The following is a 23683-nucleotide window of genomic DNA, read 5'->3' on the forward strand; positions in this document are numbered from 1 at the left end:
TCTGGGCCTGGGTGCTATCCCTCAGTTCTTCAGCTCAAGGCTAGCACTCTACCACTTGAGCCACAGCGCCACTTCCGGCCTTTTTCTTTTTGCTTATGTGGTGCTGAGGAATCAAACCCAGGGCCTCAGGCATGCAAGGCAAACGCTCTACCACTGAGCCACCTTCCCAGCCCCTAACTATTCTTTCTTTGTCCTCTGCCTGTTCTTGTTGCAGGCAGGCTCCATAATAAGGGTTTCCTGCTGCTTCCATAATGACTACTTTCCTTGAGGCAGAGATCAGGAGGCTTGGCACTCAAGGCCCAGAAAAAAGTTTGCCAGAATCCATTTCAATCAATAGCAAGCTGAATGTGATGTAAATGGGATCAAGGTCCAAACCAGCTTGGGCAAAAATGTAAGGACCTATTAAAAATTAAGGCATAAGGGCTGGGAGTGTGTGGCTCAAATAACAAAGCACTTGCCTAGCAAGCCCTGAGTTCAAACTCCATTATGACCAGGGAAAAAAAATCACTTCCCAGTGTAACTGGCTGTATTTTTCTCATCACATCATTATTCATGTGTTTTGCTCACTATGATCCATTTTTTTCTATCAGTCCTTTTTAGCTTAGTAAAAAAAACATCAGTGGGAATATTCAAGAGAGGCTAAAGTCCTCAACCTAACAGGACAATTCAGAATACTTTGCCCACACCACCACCAACCTATCAACTTCACATTCACATCTCTCTTACCACAGTCCTCTGGTTCACACACTCAATGTCACAGTAGTTTAAGCTAAGTTACAGCATGGTGTCTGGTCTGATGTGTAATATCTGTTGGAGATGGGGGAAAAATTTCTGGTATAATGGCAACCCAATCATTACTCAAAGTACAAAAATAGCTGTGATTTTCAGATTTTACATGAATAACCCCTGTTGTTTACAGTAGGTAATTTATCATTTATTACCTTTATTTGTGAAAAGTACCAATTTGTGTGTATAATACCTCTTAATTAGTATCACCCTTAATCATCATGCCCCCCCCACCCATAACTTACATGTTTCAGGATAAGGGCTGTATTTTCTGTTACAAGTATCCCTAAAGATTTTTCTGCTGTATTAGTTCAACTGTACTATCTTTTAAGAGAAATAAAAAAGGATTGCTACAATGCTTGTATTTAAGCTGAGAATCAAGAAGCTGACCTGTCCAGTGATACCTATTTGTAGCCTGATAACATCAGGGTAAATTATGGTAAAATATATCTAACATAAAACTACCATCTTAATTTTTAAATGTACAATTTGGTGACATTACATACAAACCATATTTTCATCTTGTAGAGCCCACTAAACAGTTCTATTCCCTCCCCCGCACCCTTCTTTCACCATAAATTCAACCACTCAAGGCAAGTACTACGTGTAAGTACAAACACACAGTATTTTCTTTTTCATGACTCCACACTTCATTAGTGTAATGTCCAGGTGAATCCATGTCATACCATATACCAAAATTTCCTTTTTAAGGCAGCATACATCTAAAGGGGAAACAACAACTCTATATGCCTGCCTTAAGATTACTTTATTAATGGTACTGTAAATATAACAAATACAGCCTACATAATAGAGTATCAAACATTGTTCTAGTAAGAAGTTCAATAATACATTTAGGGCTACCTTAAGAAATATAAGGACTTCGGCTTCCACTATTAACATCAGATGAAAAAAAAAAAAAAAATAACAACAGTTTTCAATTCCTGCTATGATTAAACAAAACCATTTAGAAAAATAACATTATATTAAAAAAAATAGTCAAGTATTTTTGAAGGACTTGTCTCTTCTACCATACATACTCATACAAATTAGTAATCTGAGAATTGGTTCTTCATGTGTATTAGGAATTCAGTAAATATTTGTTGAACAAATGAACTATTTGGATATGATCTACTAATTTGTGCTTTTTTTTAAAGTTCTTTTTAATTAAGAACAGTAAGTAAACATCCTGAAGTTCTCACTTTGTTCAAGACCATAAGCCTACGGTAATTATAAGGACTACACATAGCAAACCAAATTAATACGCATTCATCATCCTAGTAAGAAAAGCTATCATAATGCAGCACTAATTTACAATTAATTATTGGGCTTCAGTCATTTGTGATATGATCAAGAAAAGGGGGCTAGAACCTTGAGGTTTATATCTCAACTATCAAGTATTATCTTGGAGGCTTATGCACCACCCCACCCCGACAGACATTTAAAACCCTAATAAAAAACAGTAGCTGTAGCATATTTTCTCCCTCTTGTTTCTGTGGTTCTAAAAACAACATCACATTTCATAGTCAGATCCCTGTTCTCCCACCAAAAAAAGCAAAAACAAAACAACTCTTAAAGTGGGACCTTTTCATGAAAAATCATGATTTTGGAACTCCTTTTAAAGGTTAAACAGCTAAATAGTGTACCTAACACAAAAGGAAAAACCCATGGTGGAAGGTAATAAAGTTTCAAACAAATCTGTGACAGTTTAGCCTAGATAAAATAGGTATGTCCATTAAGTACTGTAACAAAGTGCCTTTAAGAACCACTTCTAAACGAGGTGCTGGTGGCTTAACACCTGTAATCCTAACTGCTCAGCAGGCAAAGATCTAAGGAAAGTCCATGAGACTTATCTCCAACTAACCACACACAAAAAAACTGCAAGTAGTGCTGTGGCTCGAGTAGTAGAGCACTAACATTGAGCAAAAAAGCTCAGGGATAGAGCCCAGACCCTATGTTCAAGCCCCAGGACCAGCACCAAAAGAAGAAAAAAAAAAAAAAAACGCTTCTACACGATAATGTAAATCTCACAGCTTAGCAGCCATAAGAGGAAGATGAGAGCCACTTGATTTTGTATGGTAAAGGTGATAGGGGGTAGTTTAAGTTCTCCCAATTTAACCTTAATGAAATAAAGGTGGATAAGTGATATTCACCTTTATCCACACAAAATGCTATTATCAACTTATCATGGATAGTTCTAAATTAGTACTCTTCTAGTGTGATTAATTTTATTGTGATTTAAGTTCTAGCTAACCTAGAAATTTACCGTTAATTATTTCAATTGGCCTAACTCATTAAACAGATATTCCCTTTGACATTTGTTGATTTTCCTTTTATTTAAGTCATCAATAGTGAAAGCATATCCAAAAAAAAACCCTCACACAAGCTAGACTCTTTTCTCACAGAAAGGTACTGACTGGAAACTAAGGCAGCGCTTGGTCAAGCAGAGTGTGGCTTCCTTATCTCAGCATGAAGCATCACTGCTCATGTCACCAGTCACTAACACAACTCCTGACATCAAAGGCCCTGTGCTACCTGACCTTCCTCAGGGAAGCCTTTTTCCAATTTCAGAAGTTCTTCTCATCAAAAAGGAAAAAAGAAGCTAAACTTATGCCATTCATAAAGTTCCAGCCCATATGCAAGAAAGGTCATATTTAAAACACACACATTTGTTTAACATGGACCCAGGAGAACCAAATATCCTTCATATGGAGAACAGTGTCTCAGATGTGGAAAAAACCACCTGGTGGGTTTTACCTGCAGAAACTCATCACCTGTAGAGCACAAGCTGGACATATCACCCACAGTGCCCCAGAGCACTCACACAGCCCAGCAGCCTCGGGCTTCAGTTCTTAAAGGCTCCACATTTACTGGCTTTAGCAATGAACTCCTTTAGCAGGGGGCCATCCATGTGCCAAAATGCTGCAGTTTGAGTGACTTCTGTCAAATGATTGATGCAAAACTTAAAGCAGAATTCTTCTAAATCCTAGACATATACAACAAAAATAAAAAAAAGAGGCTTGTGTTTATTAACTTTGATTGAATTACTTCTCTCCAAACCCCTCATCCCAACCTTCTCACCCTCCCAGAAAAAGTCTGTGAAGTCATACAATTCAAACAGGGCAAGCAAGAGGCCACAGTTGTGTGTCAACAAAACACTCACTACTTAATAGCTTGCCAGGGTTACCCTAACCAATTTAAATTCTTACACACACACACACACACAGATGGACTCATGGTCACCACTTTGTTTTATAGAGTCCAATGCTGATGTAATCCATATCAGTTATAATTTTTTAATTGAAAATTGTGAGTTTAAAGAAGAGGGCTTTAAGAAACAGAAAACAAACCAGGCATTGGTGGCTCATGCCTGCAATCTTAGCAATCATGAGGCTGAGATCTGAGGATTGCAGTTCAAATCCAGCCCAAGAAGGGAAAGTCTGTGTGATACTATTATTTCTAATTCAGTATTAAACAGCTAGAAATGGCACTGTGGATCAAAGTAGCAGAGCACAAGCCTCAAGCACAAAAGCTCAGGGACAATGCCCAGGCCCCAAGTACAAGCCCCAGGACAGCACAAAAAGGAAAGAAAAAAAAAAAAAAAGGAACAGGAAACACATGAAGATTTAGGCTCCTCAAACTATTTTCATGCGCCCCTAGTTAAAAAAGACTTCACTTCTAAATCCCCAAAGAACATAGTATAACTGCCAGCACACCAAATTCTCAGTCAACTCTAGAGAAGTACACAGAAATGGATTTTTCATTCAGCCAATAGTCACAACTACCAACATTGAGACAGAAAGTATGTTTCAGTGGTAAACCAGAACTATTTAAAAATCAATTTCTGCTAATCCCTCCTTTCACCCTCTTAAAAATCTTAACATTTGTACCTGCAAAAGTTGGAATAAGCTGGTGGCTCAAGCCCATAATCCTAGCTACTGATAAGACAGATCTAAGGATTGCAGTTCAAAGCCAGCCTGGGCAAGAAAGTTACTGAGACACTTACCTCTAAATACCAGAAAATTGGAAGTAGAACTGTGGCTCAGAGTGATAGAGTGCTAGCCTGTAGCAAAAACAAAGCTCAGGGACAGTGCCTAGACCCTGAAAGCAAGCCCCAAGATGGACCAAAAAAAAAAGTGGAACAACATACATTCAAGCAATTCATTTGCACCTGAATAACACATGAAGGCTAATGTGTAAGGGCAAACCACAATAAAAGCTCTCAATAGAAATGGCTCAGGGTTTTTTTGTTTTTTGTAACTTGGCCAGTGATAACATTGTATACTGAAGGAAGTGGTGCTATTTCTCAAGTGGTAGAGCGCTAGCCTTGAGCTGAAGAGCTGAGGGACAGCGCTCAGGCCCAGAGTTCAAGCCCCATGACCAACAACTCCAACTACCAAGGTGGGAATTTTACACAAAAAACAGGGAAGGTCTCATGCAGATGCAGAGATGATCCCATTAACAATCATTTCCTCATTGCCAAGTTTTTTTGACCCTGTAATATTAAGAGAAAATCCAAAGCTAACAGGTATCAGCCAACTGCTGCTAGAGTTATTTTCTAGTCCATTCAAAGTGCACTTAAAATATTAATACAACTAGGTGCAGGTAGCTCCCGCCTGTAATCCTAGCAACTTAGGAGGTTGAGATCTGATGATCACGGGTCACAGCCAAGAACGGGTCACAGTCTCAAGAACATCCTTGAGACTCTTATTTCCAATTTGCCACCATAAAGACAGAAATGTAGCTGTGGCTCAAGTGGTAAAGTGCTAGCATGAGCAAAAAAGCTAAGGGGTAGTTTACAGGCCTGAGTTCAAGCCACAGGATCATCTCAAAAGAAAAGTTAATATTATCTCAGGATCCATGTTTCTTAATCAGATTCTCAGTGGTCTAAATGTAGAGCTGAACGCTGAAAACACTCTGTGTTATGCTAAAATGTAAAACTACATAAAACATTACCTTTAAGATAGTTATTCAAGAAACAGCACTGCTCTTGATATAACAACTCAAGATTAACAGTTCTCAAAACTAAATTATTTTCTACAGGGAAATAAAGATCACATTTTAATCTCAGTGCAATCAGAAAATAGGAAAGTAGGGTATTTGCTTATAACTTTGGGAAAAAAGGCCAGTTAGGATCATAAAAAGTTCTTCAAACCAGGTAACAGATAAGCATCTTCAAATATTATCTTTTAAATTACTTAATTTTAAATTCACAGGAAGGATATAATAGCCTATATCATAAGTTGAAATTCTAATCTTTTTAGTGTAAAATAAAAAATGAGCTTATTCATTTTATTAACTGTGTGGAAGTTACTTTAAGCATAAACTTTAAGAACTTTTTTACCCAGTACAGGCATACAAATGGCACTTCTAATTACAAATCACTTCATGCAACTATAAAAATAGTTGTATCAAACTACCTGCCCTTCCACTCCAATTATTCTGAACTGAAGATATTCTTAATTTTCAATAAATGCTTAACACTTTCAAACACTGAAATTGAACTGCAGAGGAAACAATCTAAAATCTGGTCTAAATGAGCCTTGGTTATAGCATACCTAAGTGAAAAAAGCACTGTGGAGACAGATTAGATTTTGAGAGTGCATTCCCTGACAGCAGCATAGTAAAGCACTATTCTGAGACCACTCTCATGTTCCCAAAACCTACAGGAACTATGCTCTCACCATAAAAATATTCAGAACTCCAATTACTTAGACAAGAAAACGCAATACTTGTCAAACCAATAAATCAACTATAAAAGAATTTCAAGATGGCCTCATTTGACCAGTGGATTTTTTTGGGGGGGGAGAGGGGGGCCAGTCTTGGGGCTTGAACTCAGGGCCTGGGTGCTGTCCCTGAGCTTCTTTTGCTCAAGGAAAGCACTCTACCACTTGAGCCACAGCTCCACTTTCAGAGTTTTTTAGTTTATTGGATATAAGAGACTCACAAAGTTTCCTGCTCGGGCTGGCCTTGAACCACGATCCTCAGATCTCAGCCTCCAGAGCAGATAGGGTTACAAGCGTGAGCCACCAGTGCCTGGCTGACCAGGTTTTAAAAATTCAAAAGAGGGCTGGGAAGGTGGCTCAGTGGTAGAGCGCTTGCCTTGCATGCCTGAGGCCCTGGGTTCGATTCCTCAGCACCACATAAGCAAAAAGAAAAAAAGCCGGAAGTGGCGCTGTGACTCAAGTGGTAGAGCGCTAGCCTTGAGTTGAAGAGCTGAGGGACAGTGCCCAGGCCCAGAGTTCAGGCATCACGACTGGACCAAAAAAAAAAAAAATCAAACTGGGCACCAGTGGCTCACACCTGTAATCCTAGTTACTCACAAGGCTGAGATCTGAGGATCATGATTTGAAGCCAGGCCAGGCTGGAAAGCCCATGAAACTCATCTCTGATTAATCATAGAAAAAGCCGGTTGCTATTGCTCAAGTGATACAGTGTTAACGATGAGCAAAAAGGAACACAAGTACAGCACTCAGACCCAAAATTCAAGCCTCAGAACCAGCACCAAAAAAAAAAAAAGTTCAAAGTAGAATGCAAGCAAGTCAGACAAATAGCAGACTAGAGACACCCAGCACTTCTACCTCAGGTTGATGGCTACAAGGAGAGGTGGATGTCAGGCAGGACAAAGCACCACTGAAAAGTAGCTAGAGACCAAGGAAAACAATGAGTAGTTGATTTTGTCATTGCTGCCTATTTTCTCTCCTCTAAGTAATAATGAAAGACATATTCCAACATACATGCAAAACACAAGGCAGGAACACAATTATGAAAAAATAAAGCAATATGACTCCTCAAAAAACTCAACTCCTCAGTAACTGAACCCAATGACAGAAATAGGTGAAATGCCAGGTAAACAATATGAAAAAAAATCTTTAACACACAATTCAACTCTTGGATGAGAAACTTAACAACATGGATGGAAATTGAGTAAGGAAATTGATTGTTTTGAAAAACAAAACCAGCAGACCAGGCTTACTCCTATAATCCCAGTTACTCAGAACACAGAAATCAGGCGGATTACAATTTGAAGAACAACTTGAATAAAAAGTTACCATCATCACAACTTCTAGGAATTCTGGCCATCATCAAGAGGGCAAACCTAAGAACCCATGGGGATGGAAGAAGGATCTGCAATATAAACAAAGGCATAGAAAACCTTAATTCCATTTAAAACCTTATTCAACAAATAAGGTAGATACTGCTGGTGTATGCCTGTCATCCCAACTCCACAGGAGCTGACATAGGATGATTGTGGCCAATCAACAAAACCCATAATCATATTTACCATTTGAATCCTGAAGAAGCTAGAACACAGCTCAATATGTGACAAACCTATCACTAACATGGCAATCAATGGGGGAAAACTAAAGCATTTTCTCTAAAATGAAGAACAAGCCAAAGGTACTCAGTCACCATTCTTATTCCATATAGTGCTTAACTGCTTAGCCAGAGAGTAGGCAAAAGAAAGAACTAAAAGGGACACAAATGGCAGGGAGGGAGGGGGAATCCAATTATCCTTGTTTATAGATAATATAATCGTATTCTTAAGAGATCCCAAAGATCCCACCAAAAATACCTAGGAATAAATCTAACCAAGGAAGTGAAAAGACATCTACAACGAAAACTGAAATACTGAAAAAATTGAAGGTAACACTAGAAGATGGATAGCTCTCCCATGTACATGGATCAGAATACTACGAAAATGTTTATTCAATCCAAGTCATACCAAAATTCCAACGGCATTCACAGAAATAGAAAAATCGATCCTGAAATCACATAAAAGCACAAAAGACTAGGAATTGCTAACGCAATCCTGACCAAAAAGAACAATGCTTGACCTATTATAATACCTTATTACAAATTATACTACAGATAAACCGTAATAAAAGCAACAGGATGCTGGCACAAAAACACTAAGATCAATGGAAGATTACCTAAAAATAAGCTGAACCAGTTTCAGCATCTAAATTTTGCCAAAGAGGGCCAAAAAATTGTTGGAAAACGGACTCTTCAAAATGGTTTTGGAAAAACTAGATAGCCATACGTAGAAACCAAAACCAAACAACTATCTCTTACTCTGTATAAAAATCAATCCAAATGGCTCAAAGACCATAGTCTAAGACCTGAACCTTTGAAACTACTACAAGAAAACATAATGGAAATATTTGAAGACACAAGAATAGGAAATGGCTTTCTGAAAAGACTTCAATGTCTCAGAAAATAAGAGCAAAAGCTGACAACTGGACTGCATTAGATTTAAAAAGCTTCTACACATCAAAGGAAACAAAGAGTAAAAAGACCACCTATGGAAGGACTGAACGAAGGACCAGTATCCAAAATATGTAACTGAGGTCCAAAAATTAAACATCAAAAGAACAAGTCTAATTAATAAGTGGGCAAATAAACTAAACAGACATTTCTCAGAAGAATAGCCAATAAGAAATGTTCGACATCCTGAGCGAATGACACTGAGATTCCAGCTCATCCCAGTCACAACGGCAGTCATCAAACCAAAAAAAAAAAAAAAAAAGCTAGCCAGTCACCAGTTGTCATGCCTATAATTCTAGCTACTGTAATTCTAGCTAAAGTTCAGAAGATCATGGTTTGAAGTCACCCTGGGCAGTGGAGTCATGACTCAAGTGGAAGAGTGCCAGCCAAAAACAAGCAAACTGAGCATGCATGTAGGTCCTTAGTTCAAACCTTGGTTAGGGAAGAAGAGAGCTGGTGAGAAGCAGAGGAAAAAGGAATTCTTACAGTCTGTTGATGGGAATGTAAATCAGTGCAGCCACTATGGAAATCAGTGTAGTTTCCTCAAAAAGCCAAAAATAGAACTACCATATCTATCTATCTATCTACCTAGATACACAAACACACACACCCTGGGCATACAATTTAAGGAATACAAGTTAGCATAAGATACCTGCACACTCATGTTTATTGTGGCATTTTCTTTCCACAGTTTTCTTTAGTAATAAAACACTGAAGACTGATAGTGTTAATATTCTCATATTGAAATTTTAGTGCAGCCTTTAGTGAAGTTCTAATCCAATTCTAAAAAGAAATGGGCACATGTTAACACTTCTTCGGAAGCCCACTGGGCTAGATCTGATGGGTTGTCATCTTGGTTAGAGCCACCCGAGATACATTTCAGCTGGCACAAGATCTCCAAATACATCTACCTCCATCCAAACTTGCTATTATAAAACCCAAACCACAAGCCTATAGTTTATTGTATCACATACACAACAGTCCAATGAAGTTTTGGCTTTTTCAAGATATATATGTGTGACGAGGAATGTGGCTTAATGGTGGAGTGCTTGCCTAGCATGCATGAAGCCCTGGATTCGATTCCTCGTTACCACATAAACAGAAAAAACCAGAAGTGGCACTGTGGCTCAAGTGGTAGAGTGCTATCCTTGAGTAAAAGCAGCTCAGGGACAGTGTCCAGGACTCTGAGTTCAAGTCCCAGGAATTGCAAAAAAGAAAAAGATACAAAAAAAGAAAAAAGGTGCTTCCTCCTTTACTACATGCAATTTTTATCATCAGAGGAAACATTTAACTTGGACCACTAATAAATGAGAAAATGCTCTTATCTGGCTTCAGTTCTAAGTTTCCTGACACTTAGAGCTAAACCAATCTTAGAATTAGATTCCTGGGCTCATATTTATTGCTCTACCAAAAACAAAGTCATACTGTATGCCAGTGGCTTACCTCTGTAATCCTAGCTACTCAGGAGACTGAGATCTGAGGATCATGGTTCAAAGCCAGCCAGGGCAGAAAAGTCTATAGGAATCTTATCTCCAATGAACCACCAGAAAACTGGAATTGGCACTGTGGCTCAAGATGATAGAGAGCTAGCCTTGAGCAAAAAGAGTTCAGGGATAGCATCCAAGCCCTGATTTTAAGTCCCATGACTGATAAAAAATAAAACAAAAACAAAAAACATGGACTATAAAATGCTCAGCAAGTTCAGATTTTCTGAAAAGCTCTCTATTTGGTGAAACAGTAATGCCCAACTGTTTCTCTTAATACTCAAATACATAGAGAAAACAAAATGTCAGGAGCATTCAGCCAAGCATGGTAGAATGTGTCTGTGATCTTGGTATTCAGGAGGTCAATGAAGGAGGACCACAAGTTTAAGGCCAATTTAAGCTACATATTCAGAGCTTGCTGGGAGAAAGGAAACAGAGGGGTAGGAGAAGGAGGGATGGAGGGGGTGAAGGCAGGGAGAGAAGTGAAAAAGACATGGAGGAAGAAGGAAGGAAGGGAAAGATGAAGAGAACAACCCAGGGCAGGTCGGAGGGAACGGAGGTACAACATGGAAACATCTCACCATTTTGCAATTTGATACTGAGCTGTTTATCTTCAGACAGTATTTCAATTCCACGGTCTCCCTTGAGGTACTAATTTACTTAGTGTGCACTAGAAGACTATTCCTGTGGTCTTCCTTCAGATCTTTCTTTATAAGACTTGGAGAAAGCTTGATGATGTATTCACAATGCAAGGCTTCACAGCAACCACGTTGCTTTTGTATTTTGTACATCCTCATAATTACGTCTATACATGTTGGGGTACATTTGCTTCAAAATTTCTTGTTAAAAGAGGGCTTGGAGGAATCACAATTTTTACGGAGAAGAAATGTGAGAAAGAAACAGTCCCAATCTTCTTAACACTGTGACCCACAGGCAAAGAAAGTCATCTAACTTTCCTGCCCGGACTGGCTTTGAACCATGATCCTCAGATCTCAGCCTCCTGAGTAGCTAGGATTACAGGTGTGAGCCATCAGTGAGTGCCCAGCTGTCTTAGATATTTTTCAGCTTTTTTTTTTTTTTTTTTGGGGTCTGGTCATGGGGCCTGAACTCTGGGCCTGGGCACTGTCCCTCAGCTCTTCAGCTCAAGGCTAGTGCTCTACCACTTGAGCCACAGCGCCACTTCCGGCTTTTTTCTTATGTGGTGCTGAGGAATCGAACCCAGGGCCTTGAGCATGCAAGGCAAGCACTCTACCACTGAGCCACCTTCCCAGCCCTGTGTCTTAGATATTTTTAAAAGCACCTTTTCATTTCTGATCAGTGTACACTGTATGTTTGTATGGAAATGTCAATGAAATGCACCCCCTCATGTAAAACTAATATATGCTAGTAAGTCTTAAACAGCACCCCTTCATGATGAGGTGTTTAATATTCTTTATTCATTCTTTTGTTTACTAATTCAACATCTATTTCTGAGTGCTGAGTAGGTTCACACCATCACAGGCAGTAGGAAGTCATGTATCTGCAGTCTTTAATTTTTAATGTGTAAAACTAGCAAAGCAAGCAATCAGTTTTACAGCCTTTCCTGTAGTTTCTGGGTAGAATTTAGCTCAAGGTGAAGAAGAAACTTTCATCAAGGGCCAAATGTTTGCTGACTGGTGTAAGTCAGCAAAGTCTAAGGAGCAAAGGTTTAAATGCAGAGAACTGTGGAAAGCACAAGGAAGATTTGGTAATCAAGCACTAAGGAGACAAAAGACATCAACCAGAATTAAAATTCTATCTCAGGGAGGAAAAGAATATAAAGAAATAACATTTCTAACAGAGGATCATGATGTCACAGGAAGGGTAGGAGAAAAATACAAACATCCATTTTCTTCTCTGAGAAACAATTTACTTTGACATCTTTCCATCCATTGGGCTGCAAAGTCAGCCATGTTTGACCTCATCAAATATTTATCACCATAACAGAACCTCAAACTAATAAAACAGGATACATTTTAAAAATTTAAGATATAATGATTAACTTTAATTCCTAAGTGATAGTTGTGAAGTTTGTCCTCCATTACACTTCAAAGGCTATTGTGAGGGTCTTTGACAAATTTCCCAATAACAAGTATTCTGCTTCATCAAATGACAAAATATCCTAAGAATAAGCTAAGTGTGCATGGCCACTAGCTGGTCATTTTGAATCTCTCAACCTTGTAAAACCAATCATATATTTGTGAGCTGCTATCCTTACTGCATCCTTTAGATGGTACTGTTTTCACAGAATTCAATACATACTTATAAACACTTACTAGTGCCTAACACATGCCAAGCATCAAAATACACAGATGAGGAGGGTCCAGATCCTGCTCATGAGGAGCTTACAATCTCATGTTCTGCTTAACTTCAACAAAGTGCCCTCAACAAACAAAATCTCAGACTCTCCAAGCTCATTAATTCATAGACTCTCTAGAGATCTGAGCATCCCAGACTAAGAAGTCAATCAAGTACAAAACAAAACAGAGTCCACAGCCAATCCTTCACAGGAATCCATGAGTTCTAAGGCGACATGACAGAAATCCAGGGCACACAGATACAAACACAGGGCATCTTGGATTTCTGACAGATGGGAAGACAACAAAGTGGGCCTTGGGAAACACTGATGGCCATAGAAAAGCCCTAGAAACTACAGCACTTTATATTCCAACTGCAGAACACTGCTAGGGCGTCAGTCAGTCAGACTTTCATCTTTAGTTTGTAAGAATGGAAACAGGGGACCAATCATTTCTGAAACAACAGAGAACTAAAGGCCAGATTTCACTTCTCAATTACCAGTCAGTTTACTGAGACCCTAAGCAGAGGTGAAGCTAGTCATGGCATTCCTTGTGTTACATGAGAGGAAGAGGGGAAAGGCGTGCAAAGGCGTGCACAGTGAGTTACAGGCAGCTCTGCTTTGCTGTTTTTCGAGTTAGGTTACCTCTGCATCATATCTGACTGCAGCAGAGAATAAGGAAAAGGCATTTTCCACAGTAATTCCTCGCTTGATAATGTGCTGACAAAGTTTTTTCAGTCTGGTTTCACAGTAAGATGTTGCCAAGTCCAAAAGACCTAAAAGTAAAAGGTATAAAATATGGTATATAACATGTGAACACTGTTATATATTACAGACTGTGGTAGACAATTTGCTCCAGGGAAGTTAGAATGAACTTGTGACTTTGAAATTATGTAATCACTTAATCACAATAAAAAAAAAAGAACCTCAGGGAAGGGAGGGAGGGAGGGGATGGTAGGGGGGAAACAATGGAGGGGGTAACAATGTTCAAGAGGAAGTGTACTCATTACCTCACTCATATAACTGTAACCCTCTGTATAGTATCTTTACAATAAAAAAAAAAAAAGTAAAAGGTATAGAAGTTTCAATGCAGTTTATAGTAACTTCATATAACTGATAAGCATACATATCTTATTTTAGTGAACAGATTAACTCGGGAGAAATTCCCTTTATGTACTAATTCTTTTTATATAGTGTGGTCATGTTTCTTGCCCTGACTTGCACTTGGACTATGACCTTTTTGTTTTAGGGTTCCTGTCACACAGCTGCACCTGGCTATTGGATAAAAAGGGGTCTAACAAATATGCCCCAGCTGATTGAACCTCTAAGCTCCCATTCTTCGCTCCAAGTAGCTAAGATTACAGGTGGAAGTCATTAGCACTCAGCATGAGTAAAGTTTTTTACTACCTATCTCTGCTACCTCCAAAATCATGCCTCTTCTATATTCACTTTCTATAACAGCATAAGGGGAGACAAAAAATTCCCCCTCATTTTGTTTTCAAAACACTAAATCCATTAGTAACTTAGTTTAATATTTTAAAATTTCAGTAAATCCAGTTACAAATGAACTATAACTATTAACCATAAATAGTATTGCTTCAAATCTTTTTTAAAAAAACATGTGAAAACCAATCCACCCAAAACTTTTTACATTTCACTAATCTAAGAACACATGGAAGGAGATTCTTGACCATATGATGTGGCCAGTCACAATATGGCTGAGGTACCTATGGCATCTTCAGGTGGCAGATCCACCGTGTCTGTATAGAGGTACTGGAGAAAGGCACGATACACGGGGTAGGAAAACTGGTCTATTTCTATCACCTCCTTCATGTCCTCATTCCAATAGGATTGGAACATGGATCGAAAGTGCTCACACCTAAAACAGAAGCAAAGTTTACCTGATTAAGGTGCTAAATCAGACAAATATATGAGAGGCACCTTTAATCACTACACACCAAGACCACATACATTTACTGACAATCTTTTGTAGTTTTTTTTTTTTTGGAGGGGGGTCAGGTCATGGGGCCTGAACTCGGCCTGGGCGCTGTCCTTCAGCTCAAGGCTAGCGCTCTACCACTTGAGCCACAGCGCCACTTCCAGCTTTTTTTTTCTTTTTGCTTATGTGGTGCTGAGGAATTGAACCCAGGTCCTCAGGCATGTAAGGCAAGCACTACCACTGAGCCATCTTCCTAGCCCTCTTTTGTAGTTTTTTAAACCACATAAAATTTCCAATGGAAACAAGTATCCACAAGATCTTTTATGTATTTTGTAGTGCTAGGAATTGAATCCAAGGCCTTGTACCTTCTAGACAAGTGCTATACCACTGAGCTATTGCTCCAACCCAATATCTTTAAAGAACAGTTTAGACAAATAGTGTGTATGCTTACACAAAAAAAAAACTCTGATACTAAATGAATTATACTTTTTAAAAATATATTGCCAGGTACCGGTGGCTCACACCTGTAATCCTAGCTACTCAGGAGACTGAGATCTGAGGATCATGATTCAAACCCAGCCCGGGCAGGAAAGTCCATGAGACTTATCTCCAATTAACCACCAGAAAACCAGAAGTGGCACTGTAGCTCAAGTGGTAGAACAATAGTCTTGGGCCGAAGAGCACAGGGACAGCGCCCAGGCCCAGAGTTTAAGCCCCATAAAGGACAAAAAAAAAAAAAAAATACATTGTGACATTTCCCTCTACTGCCAAGGATACTGCTAATCAGTATCAATTCCTTGGAATAAACAAATGGGAATGGCAAAAAGTAATTATTGACATCTCTAAACTAATGCAAAATACCTGATTTTCAACACGGCTTTATGGACATGAATGTATTTCCCATCAATTCGAAACTTCAGATCAGCAGTTTCTGGACTATCGAATTCTTTCTTCAGTGATTCTGCAACTGTTAAAAAGTCTTCCTGATCTGAAGGTAATGAGACACACTATTAATAGTGGACAGACTCAAAGCATAAAAGACTTCTGAACAATCAGCAGCAGTATGGTGTTTAATTTCATTTGTTCCTGAGAATCTATGCTTTAACAAACCAATAGCACAGCATCTTAACAACTATAAACTATCAAACAAAAAAACTCAGTACTTGGGAAAGCCAAATATATTAGCTAGACATGAGGAATGTTTGTTTAAAAACAGAAATCTAACTCTAAGGGTCTATCAGTTTTTCTTAGAAATGTGCAGACATCTCTGCCCTGCTTTGAGGAATGGTATATTCAATTAAGAAAGAACAAGCAGGTTCTTAGTCAGATAAACTTCCTAAGTATCTGAAACCTAAACAATATAACAATGAAACCCTCACCCCCTGTGTACAACATAAGATTAAAAAAAAAAAAAGAAAAGAAAAAAACCCTGTTAGCCGGGCACTGGTGGCTCATGTCTTTAATCCTAGCTACTTAGGAGGCTGAGATCTGAGGATTGAGGTTCAAAGCCAGCCCGGGCAGGAAACTCCATGAGACTCTTATCTCCAATAAACCACTAGAAAACCAGAAGTAGCCTTGTGGCTCAAGTGGTAGAGTGCTCGCCTTGAGCTGAAGAGCTGAGGGATAGTGCCCAAGCCCAGAGTTCAAGCCCCAGGACCGACCCAAAAAAAAAAAAAAAACAAACCAACTCTGTTAATCCTAGAAATTAATAATCTTCCTCTCTATGTAGAAACAGAGCAAATCTTGCCAGTAAGAGATCTAAAGGGAACAGCTTTACATAACACAGTCACATGACTAGATGAGAACTGATGAGTCTATGTAATTAGAGTTGGTTATTCTGAATAAAGTAAAGGCTCCTATGAATTCATGGGACACTTTATGTGTTCTTTACATATATGAGGGAAGGAAAAAAACAGAAGGTAACTACCAGGGAAATAAACTCTAGAGGTCCTTCCTGAGCACTGAACAGAGCTACTACAAAGACTTCTACTGCAACTGAGCTGAGCTAAAAAATGAAGAGCTCACCTGTCTAAAACCAGAAGGACCTGTGCCACTTGTGGTCCATCACCAGGGCAACTCTACAGGAAGGATCTGACACTACAATCTAGGCTGGAGCTTAACAGATAGACACAAAGTGTCACTTCTCCGAGTCTTGTAGCCTCACCCTATAGCTCTTCCACACTCCCACAATGCAAAGCTCCACTGGCTATGCAGCAAAGGCACATAGTTCTCAAAAATTAGTCTTTCACTGCTCTATAGTCCAGTCACTTCAGGACAAAAGAAAGGAAATGAGTCAGATGGCAGTGCATCAAGTGGCATAAATGGCCTCCTCACCCACCCAAAACATGATTGCTTCTCAGAACCTCCACCTCAACATCTAGTCACAAGGTGGAAATGGCCCTTTTTCCTTTGCTTGTTTCTGATGGCAAGTACAAGACCTCTTCACAGAAGAAATACTCCTCAGACATGTGAAGTCTCCATTTAATCATCTTCTTAACACTTAGAGCCAAGGGAAAAAAAAACACTTATGATGACATTTAGTTCCTGGAAGTATAAGAAGTCATCTAAAAAATACAGTTAGTAACAATTTTTTTCCAAACTTGACATTAAAAATTCCAGGAAAAGCTGGAAACACCAGTGTTTCCTATTTATAATCCTAACTACTCAAAAGACTTAGTCTGAACCAGTGGCAGTTCTAGGCCAGCCTAGATTTTTTTTTAAAAAGTTCATCAGACTCTCATTTTAAACCATAAAAAAAATGAATGAGGTGGTGTGAACCAGCTATTCCAGCTGTAGTAATATATGTAAGAGCAGGATTACAGCTTAGGCAAACAGGATTTTATCTCAAAAGTAATCAGATGTATTTGCAATCCAAGCTACTCAGGAAGAGATCTGAGATCTGAGGATTGCAGTTCAAAGCCAGCCTAGGCAAGAAAGTTTGTAAAACAATTATGTCCAATTAACCAGCAAAAAGCCCAAAGTGGAATTGTGGCTCAAGTAGCAGAGTGTAGGCCTTGAGCAAAAAAGCTAAGAAACATCAGCCAGACTCTGAGTTCAGGCCCCAGTACTAGCACACATACATACAAAAATGTAACCAGAACAAGCTGGACACTGTTTAGGTCATGACTATAATCCAAACTACTCAGGAGGGTGACACCTGAAGTATCATGGTTGGAAATCAACCTGAGCATAAAGAACTGCAAAATTCTATCTTCAACTAACCAGCAAAATAACTTACTGGAGGTGTGACTCAAGTGATAAAGTACCAGCAGTGAGCAAGAAAGCTAAGCCAGAGCACAAAGTCCTGAGCTCAGGTCCTGGTATCAGTACAAAAAAGTTAAAAGCCGGTTGCTGATGGCTCATGACTGTAATCCTAGCTACTCAGGAGGCTGAGATCTGAGGTTCAAAACCAGCCCATACAGGAAAGTCTGTGAAATTCCAATAAACCACTCAGAAAACTTGAGCACTATGGCTCAAGGGTTAGAGTGCTCACCTTGAGCTAAAAAGCTGAGGGAGAGCGCCCAGGCCCAGAGTTCAAGCCCCATGACTGACTAAAATAATAAAATAACTAGAACAAAAAGGGCTGGAGGCGTGTCTCAAGCAGCAGAGCTCCTAACTAGCAAGTACAAAGACCTGAGTTCAAAACCTAAATACCACCAAGAGAAAATTGTTCTGAAAAGCACTGTGCATTTTAAGATGAATAAGAAAGGCTTATCAAGGTTCTTGCAAGTTCAGGTAAGTAGTGTAAAGAAATCTAAGGAAGTTATTTGGGCACTAGTGGCTCATGCCTCTAGTCCTAACTACTCAGGAAGCTGCAACAGGAAGATCATAGTTCAAGCCAGCCTGGGCAGAGAAATCCTCAAGACTCCATCTTAACCAAAAGAAATGCAAGACTAGAGCCATGACTTAAGTGGTAGAGTGCCAGCCAGGAGCAAGACAGTTGAGCCAAGAGTCCAAAAGCCCTAAGTTCAAGCCTCCACACTAGCAATGAAGACAAAAAGAAATACCTAAAAATGTTGTACAGATGCGCTTTCACATGTGTATGATTATGGCCACATGGTCCCACTAATCATATTTTTCTAATTGTATTTATATAAATATATATGTTTATATACTATAAATATATATAATAATTAAATTTATTATATACTATATATAAATATTATAGATTATATACAAAGATATAAGGTTTATATTTATAAGTAGTATTACAGCTAAGCTGGCAAATGAATTGAAAGGCCATGTTCACTTGGCTTCACTTCAAGTTTGGCAGTAGCTGAACTCTTTCTAAAGATAACCTCAAACTGGGGGGGAGGAGGACTAGTAGGTAAATGCTTAGGGAATAGAGGGTTTTCTTCTGGGGTTGGAAAAGTATTTTGGAACATGATATAAATGATGAGTACACAACATTATGAACATAAATTCCACTGGGTTGTCCATTTAAGTTAACATAATATAAAACTAACCATTTAGTCTCAATTAAAATGGAAGTACTTGGGGAAAAAGAAGTCCACAGGGATACATCATTACATACAAATAAATCTGATTATTAAAGGTAACAGAGAATGAAACACTCTAAAACCTGAAAGAGCCTACTTCTAGCAAATCTGCAATAATATCTAGTCAACTGCCAGAAGCACTCTCCTGGGCTTCTTACCTATAGACAGGAGGCGCCATGAGACAGCAGGGGTAGCGAAGCACGCAAACACATCATCAGTGCAGGAGAAGTGGGTGAGGTGAGGGAGAATGACGGACTGGCCCCGGCACTGGCCCCACATGTACACATGCCCACCCTGGGTCTTGGCCGCAGATGTGTGGGTGGAGTGACAGGCTGCAATCTCTACTACCCTGAAAAGTTTGGGGGAAAAAAATGATACTTCTTTTATCAGAAAAGTCTTCAATATGCACCCCTTGCCCATTGTAATTTAAAAGTTTGTTCTTAGAATACCTCAAAGTACCCCAAGCCCAGGGATATTAGTGGCCAAGTCCTAGCTATAAAAAGCAAAAGATCAGTAAAACAATACTGTCTTTCTTCCTGATAGCCTTACTTCTCATTTGGGCTCATTTTGAGTTAGGATAAATAATGCATAGTGGTTAAGGAATACTTTGAAAAGCAGATTAGAAGCCAAAATCAATGAGGAAAGTGGACACTGACAACACATCCTGACTGTTCTGGGGGCTGAAACAGTAGTTTAAATATACATATGTTACTACTACCTTTAATAGAGCATTTCCTAGTTAAAAGAGAAAACAAAACAAAAATGCCTTTTCTCTCTTCCCCACACAAAGCTCATAAGCATTTGGATAAGAGTAATGGACTATAACTTAGGGCTGGTGGCTCATTTCTGTAATCCTAGACAGGAGATTGAGAGCTGAGAATCACAATTCCAAGCCAGCCTTGAACAGGAATGTCTGTGAAACTCTCATCTCCAACTAACCACAAAAAGGCCAGAAGTTGAGCTATAACTCAAGTGGTTCAGAGAGCAAGCCTTAAGAGGAAAAGCTAAGGGGAGCGCCCTAGCTCTGAATTCAAGCCTCAGTACTGGCATGCACACACACACACAAAGTAATGGACTCTGATGCCCAAAAGTACATTAGGCCAAACCACTTTATCACTAGGCTCTTAGAAGAGTCCAATAAACAGCACACAGTGGGCAGGACCGATGGTATGGCTCAAGAAGCTGAGGGTATGCCTAGCAAGCTCAAAGCCTAGAGTTAAAATCCCAGTACTACCAAAAGGAAAAAAAAAAAAGAGACTCAAGTGGGTAAAACCTCACAATGTGGTTCAATACATATTATGCATCTATTCCAGTAGTACACATTAAATCAAATCAATATTTAAACAGATGGGGTCCTTTAAAGAAGTTGGCTCAAGAACTCAAGGGCAGTGGTGGGAGGGAGCGGATGGGAGGAAGGGAATAAGAGGGAAAGAGGAAACAGCTTATACTAAGCAAAAGGAAAGAAATGTACATATCACCAACGTGGGAGAAATAGTTGTATTGTCAAAGCTCAGAGAATTCACAAACATTATAGAAAATGATGACAATTTGCCTTGTGAAGGTTAAAATGTGTTTGCGATTTAACTAAGTGTCACTATCTTACAATACTATGAAATTTGTGAAATTTATGTAATCACTTAATCTCAGTTAAAAAAAAGTTGGCTCAAATGAAGTATTTTGTGACATTTTTTCAGCAATGCAATTCTTAATTTTTCTTTTTGAAGAAGCATGCTTTGTAAAGCAGCACCTATAATCAAGGGTATACAATTTGGAGATTCCTCAATTCTGCTTTGGTTTCTTTGAAATGTTAGATTATCGAAACATCAACTACATTACATACATTATTGAAGGCAAGCCAGGTTATAACATTTTATCGTGCCACACTTTGAATCTCAGAATGGCCACAGACTCTGACTTCCCCATTCAATGGTCCACACCAAGTCTGCCAGAATTACATTAAGATGCAGTCATTTATCAAACTAGTGGCTACTTCAGAAAGCTTCATGAGAATCATATCTTCACGTTGGTTCTGTCCGGTATTCAAAACTATCTTGTAAATGAGAATATTAATGAACAGAAAAGTCACAAAGCCAACCACCACAGCTCTGCCACATACAATCTTAAGGCCACATCGCACACACAGTCCTTAGATAGGACACAGCCACGTTACCTTTCTTTCTCCACCATGATGTGTGCTGGGCTTAGCAGATTATTTTTATTGCCAGTTCCCAGCTGCCCATATGTGTTAGCTCCCCAGGCATAGAGCAAGCCCTCATCTGTTAGTGCTAGTGTATGTGCATAGCCACAGACGATCTGCAAGTAAAAGGAAACTGTTACCATACCAAGAAACAGGAAGGTCAGGGACAACACTTGCTTAAAGATCATAGCCACCCTTTGAGAATGTCAGGTCATAGCATCAAATTTGGTCTGGAATTTGTTGGCAACTGAGAAGCACTAGGGAAAACCAACACACTGCTGGATTTCTCCATGAGTTGCTTTACCCGGTCAAGACTGATGTAAAACATAGTGAGCTTCCTTCTCATGGGAATTTAAGAAATAACAAACCACTCAATGTGGAAAAGGACATGGAATTGCCAGAAAAGAATGATAAAAGAGTAACCTCCAAAATATCTTCATGTCAAGAGCAGAGAAGAGGGACGGGGGTACAACCAGTAAGGCCATCACAATATACCTGGTTCACACACACGCTGTGGAGAGCTGCCACCCTCACGGGGGTCAGCTGGTTGCCATTGTTTCCCAAGCCTAGCTGACCATTGCCATTGTAGCCCCAGCCATACACCTGAGAGGGAGAGAAAGAAGAGGCAAGCAATGAGAACTGCTAATGAAGAGAAAACCCAGTCCTTCTAAACAAGTTAGATACTCCAACATCTGCATTTCACCCAATGTGGCCTTACAATTTATCCAAAGAGATGTTCTGAGGTAGGGGGTGACAAGATTTGGCATCAATTCCTACTCCAAGACTTACCAGTTAGCCTTGGGAAGTTTCTCATGCATGTATTATACATGAAAAAGTTATTTACAGTTATTAAATAGCTACTGTACATTCAGATACAGAAAAGGACTAAATATTTAGTCAAAATTTAGCAAAAGAAATGCACACACATTTTTTTGCAGACTAAGAGGTACTAAGAAAACTAATCAAAACGCTACAGGAACAATGAGGAGGAAGGACTTAGCTACAGGAAGAAAGCTTAGGGACTAACAATCGGAATGGGCTGAATATCACGACAGTGAAGGCACTCCAGGAAAAATCTATCAAAGGGAGAGACAGGGGACAAGAAGAGGGGCTGGATGAACACAGAGAAAAAGGAGAGGGGTGGGAAGGTGGCTCAGTGGTAGAGTGCTTGCCTTGCATGCATGAGGCCCTGGGTTCGATTCCTCAGCACCATATAAGCAAAAAGAAAAAAGCCAGAAGTGGTGCTGTGGCTCAAGCGGTAGAGCGCTAGCCTTGAGCTGAAGAGCTGAGGGAGAGCGCCCAGGCCCAGAGTTCAGGCCCCACAACCGGATCAAAAAAAAAAAAGAAAAGAAAAAGGAGGAAAGACCAGAAGGGAAGGGCTAGATGATAAAGTCATGAGGGAAAGTAGAATAATGCACTAAGAATTCCCAGTGAAATATTTCAAAATGAGAATTTTTATTTTAAAGATCACACAGGCCACCAAAGAAGGGTGACAAGGACACAAAACATTAGAAGCAGAAAAATCATTCCGTATATTATCTTTCCTGCACACAGTGAGCTCTGATGAGGCTCTGAGCTAGGAAGTGAAGGAACCAAGAAAAGGGGGATGGATTATAAAAAGGTTCTCATAGAACAAAATGGTTCCCTCAAAGGCTGGAATGAGAGGGGATCATATGCTAACAGAAACAGCTGGAGGGCTGAAAATATGGCTTAATGGTAGAGTGCATGCCTAGCAGGCATGAAGCCCTGGGTTCCATTCCTCAGTACCACATAAACAGAAAAAGCCAGAAGTGTGACTGTGGCTCAAGGGGTAGAGTGCTAGCCTTCAGAAAAAAAAGCTCAGGGAGAGTGCCTAGGCCCTGAGTTCAAGCCCCAGGACTGGCAAAGAGGGGGAGAGGAGGGAGGGACAATAAAAGAAAAAAAGGGAAACAAACAGCTGGAGTACTAAAGTACTAAACAAATATGGACTAGAAACAGACAAACAATTAGTCTAGTTCCAATCAGAAACCTAAGACTTGTGATGGCATTACATTCTTCAGCAAGGCAGGTAGAGATGTGCACTGGGGCTTCTCAGGGTAATATGACAGAGGAACAGGGGCATGGGCTTTAGAGTAGTCAGAGCCAGAAGTACATGATAGGTATCAACTTTTTGCATGAAGCCATCAACATTGTTTTTTTATGCTGGTCTCAGAGCTTGAA

The 23683-nt window shown here is 39.5% G+C and overlaps 1 protein-coding gene across 2 annotated transcripts in view; it reads right to left on the bottom strand.

Annotated features, from left to right (window-relative positions):
* Nucleotides 1-2726: 2726 nt before the first annotated feature.
* Rcbtb1 (RCC1 and BTB domain containing protein 1) overlaps nucleotides 2727-23683 on the bottom strand; it is a 52248-nt gene continuing 31291 nt past the window's right edge. For both annotated transcript variants that reach the window (XM_042685755.1, XM_042685754.1), the window contains exons 7-13: nucleotides 21980-22087; nucleotides 21458-21600; nucleotides 19446-19636; nucleotides 15650-15776; nucleotides 14577-14728; nucleotides 13495-13625; nucleotides 2727-3769 (exon numbers count right to left, since the gene is read on the bottom strand). In XM_042685755.1, the coding sequence (XP_042541689.1) occupies nucleotides 3629-3769; nucleotides 13495-13625; nucleotides 14577-14728; nucleotides 15650-15776; nucleotides 19446-19636; nucleotides 21458-21600; nucleotides 21980-22087 (993 nt within the window). In that variant the 3' untranslated portion in view covers nucleotides 2727-3628. The remainder of the gene's footprint in view (nucleotides 3770-13494; nucleotides 13626-14576; nucleotides 14729-15649; nucleotides 15777-19445; nucleotides 19637-21457; nucleotides 21601-21979; nucleotides 22088-23683) is intronic.

Source organism: Dipodomys spectabilis, unplaced genomic scaffold, assembly GCF_019054845.1.
Source record: "Dipodomys spectabilis isolate Male_0828 unplaced genomic scaffold, ASM1905484v1 ptg000095l, whole genome shotgun sequence".
Classification (NCBI taxonomy): domain Eukaryota; kingdom Metazoa; phylum Chordata; class Mammalia; order Rodentia; family Heteromyidae; genus Dipodomys; species Dipodomys spectabilis.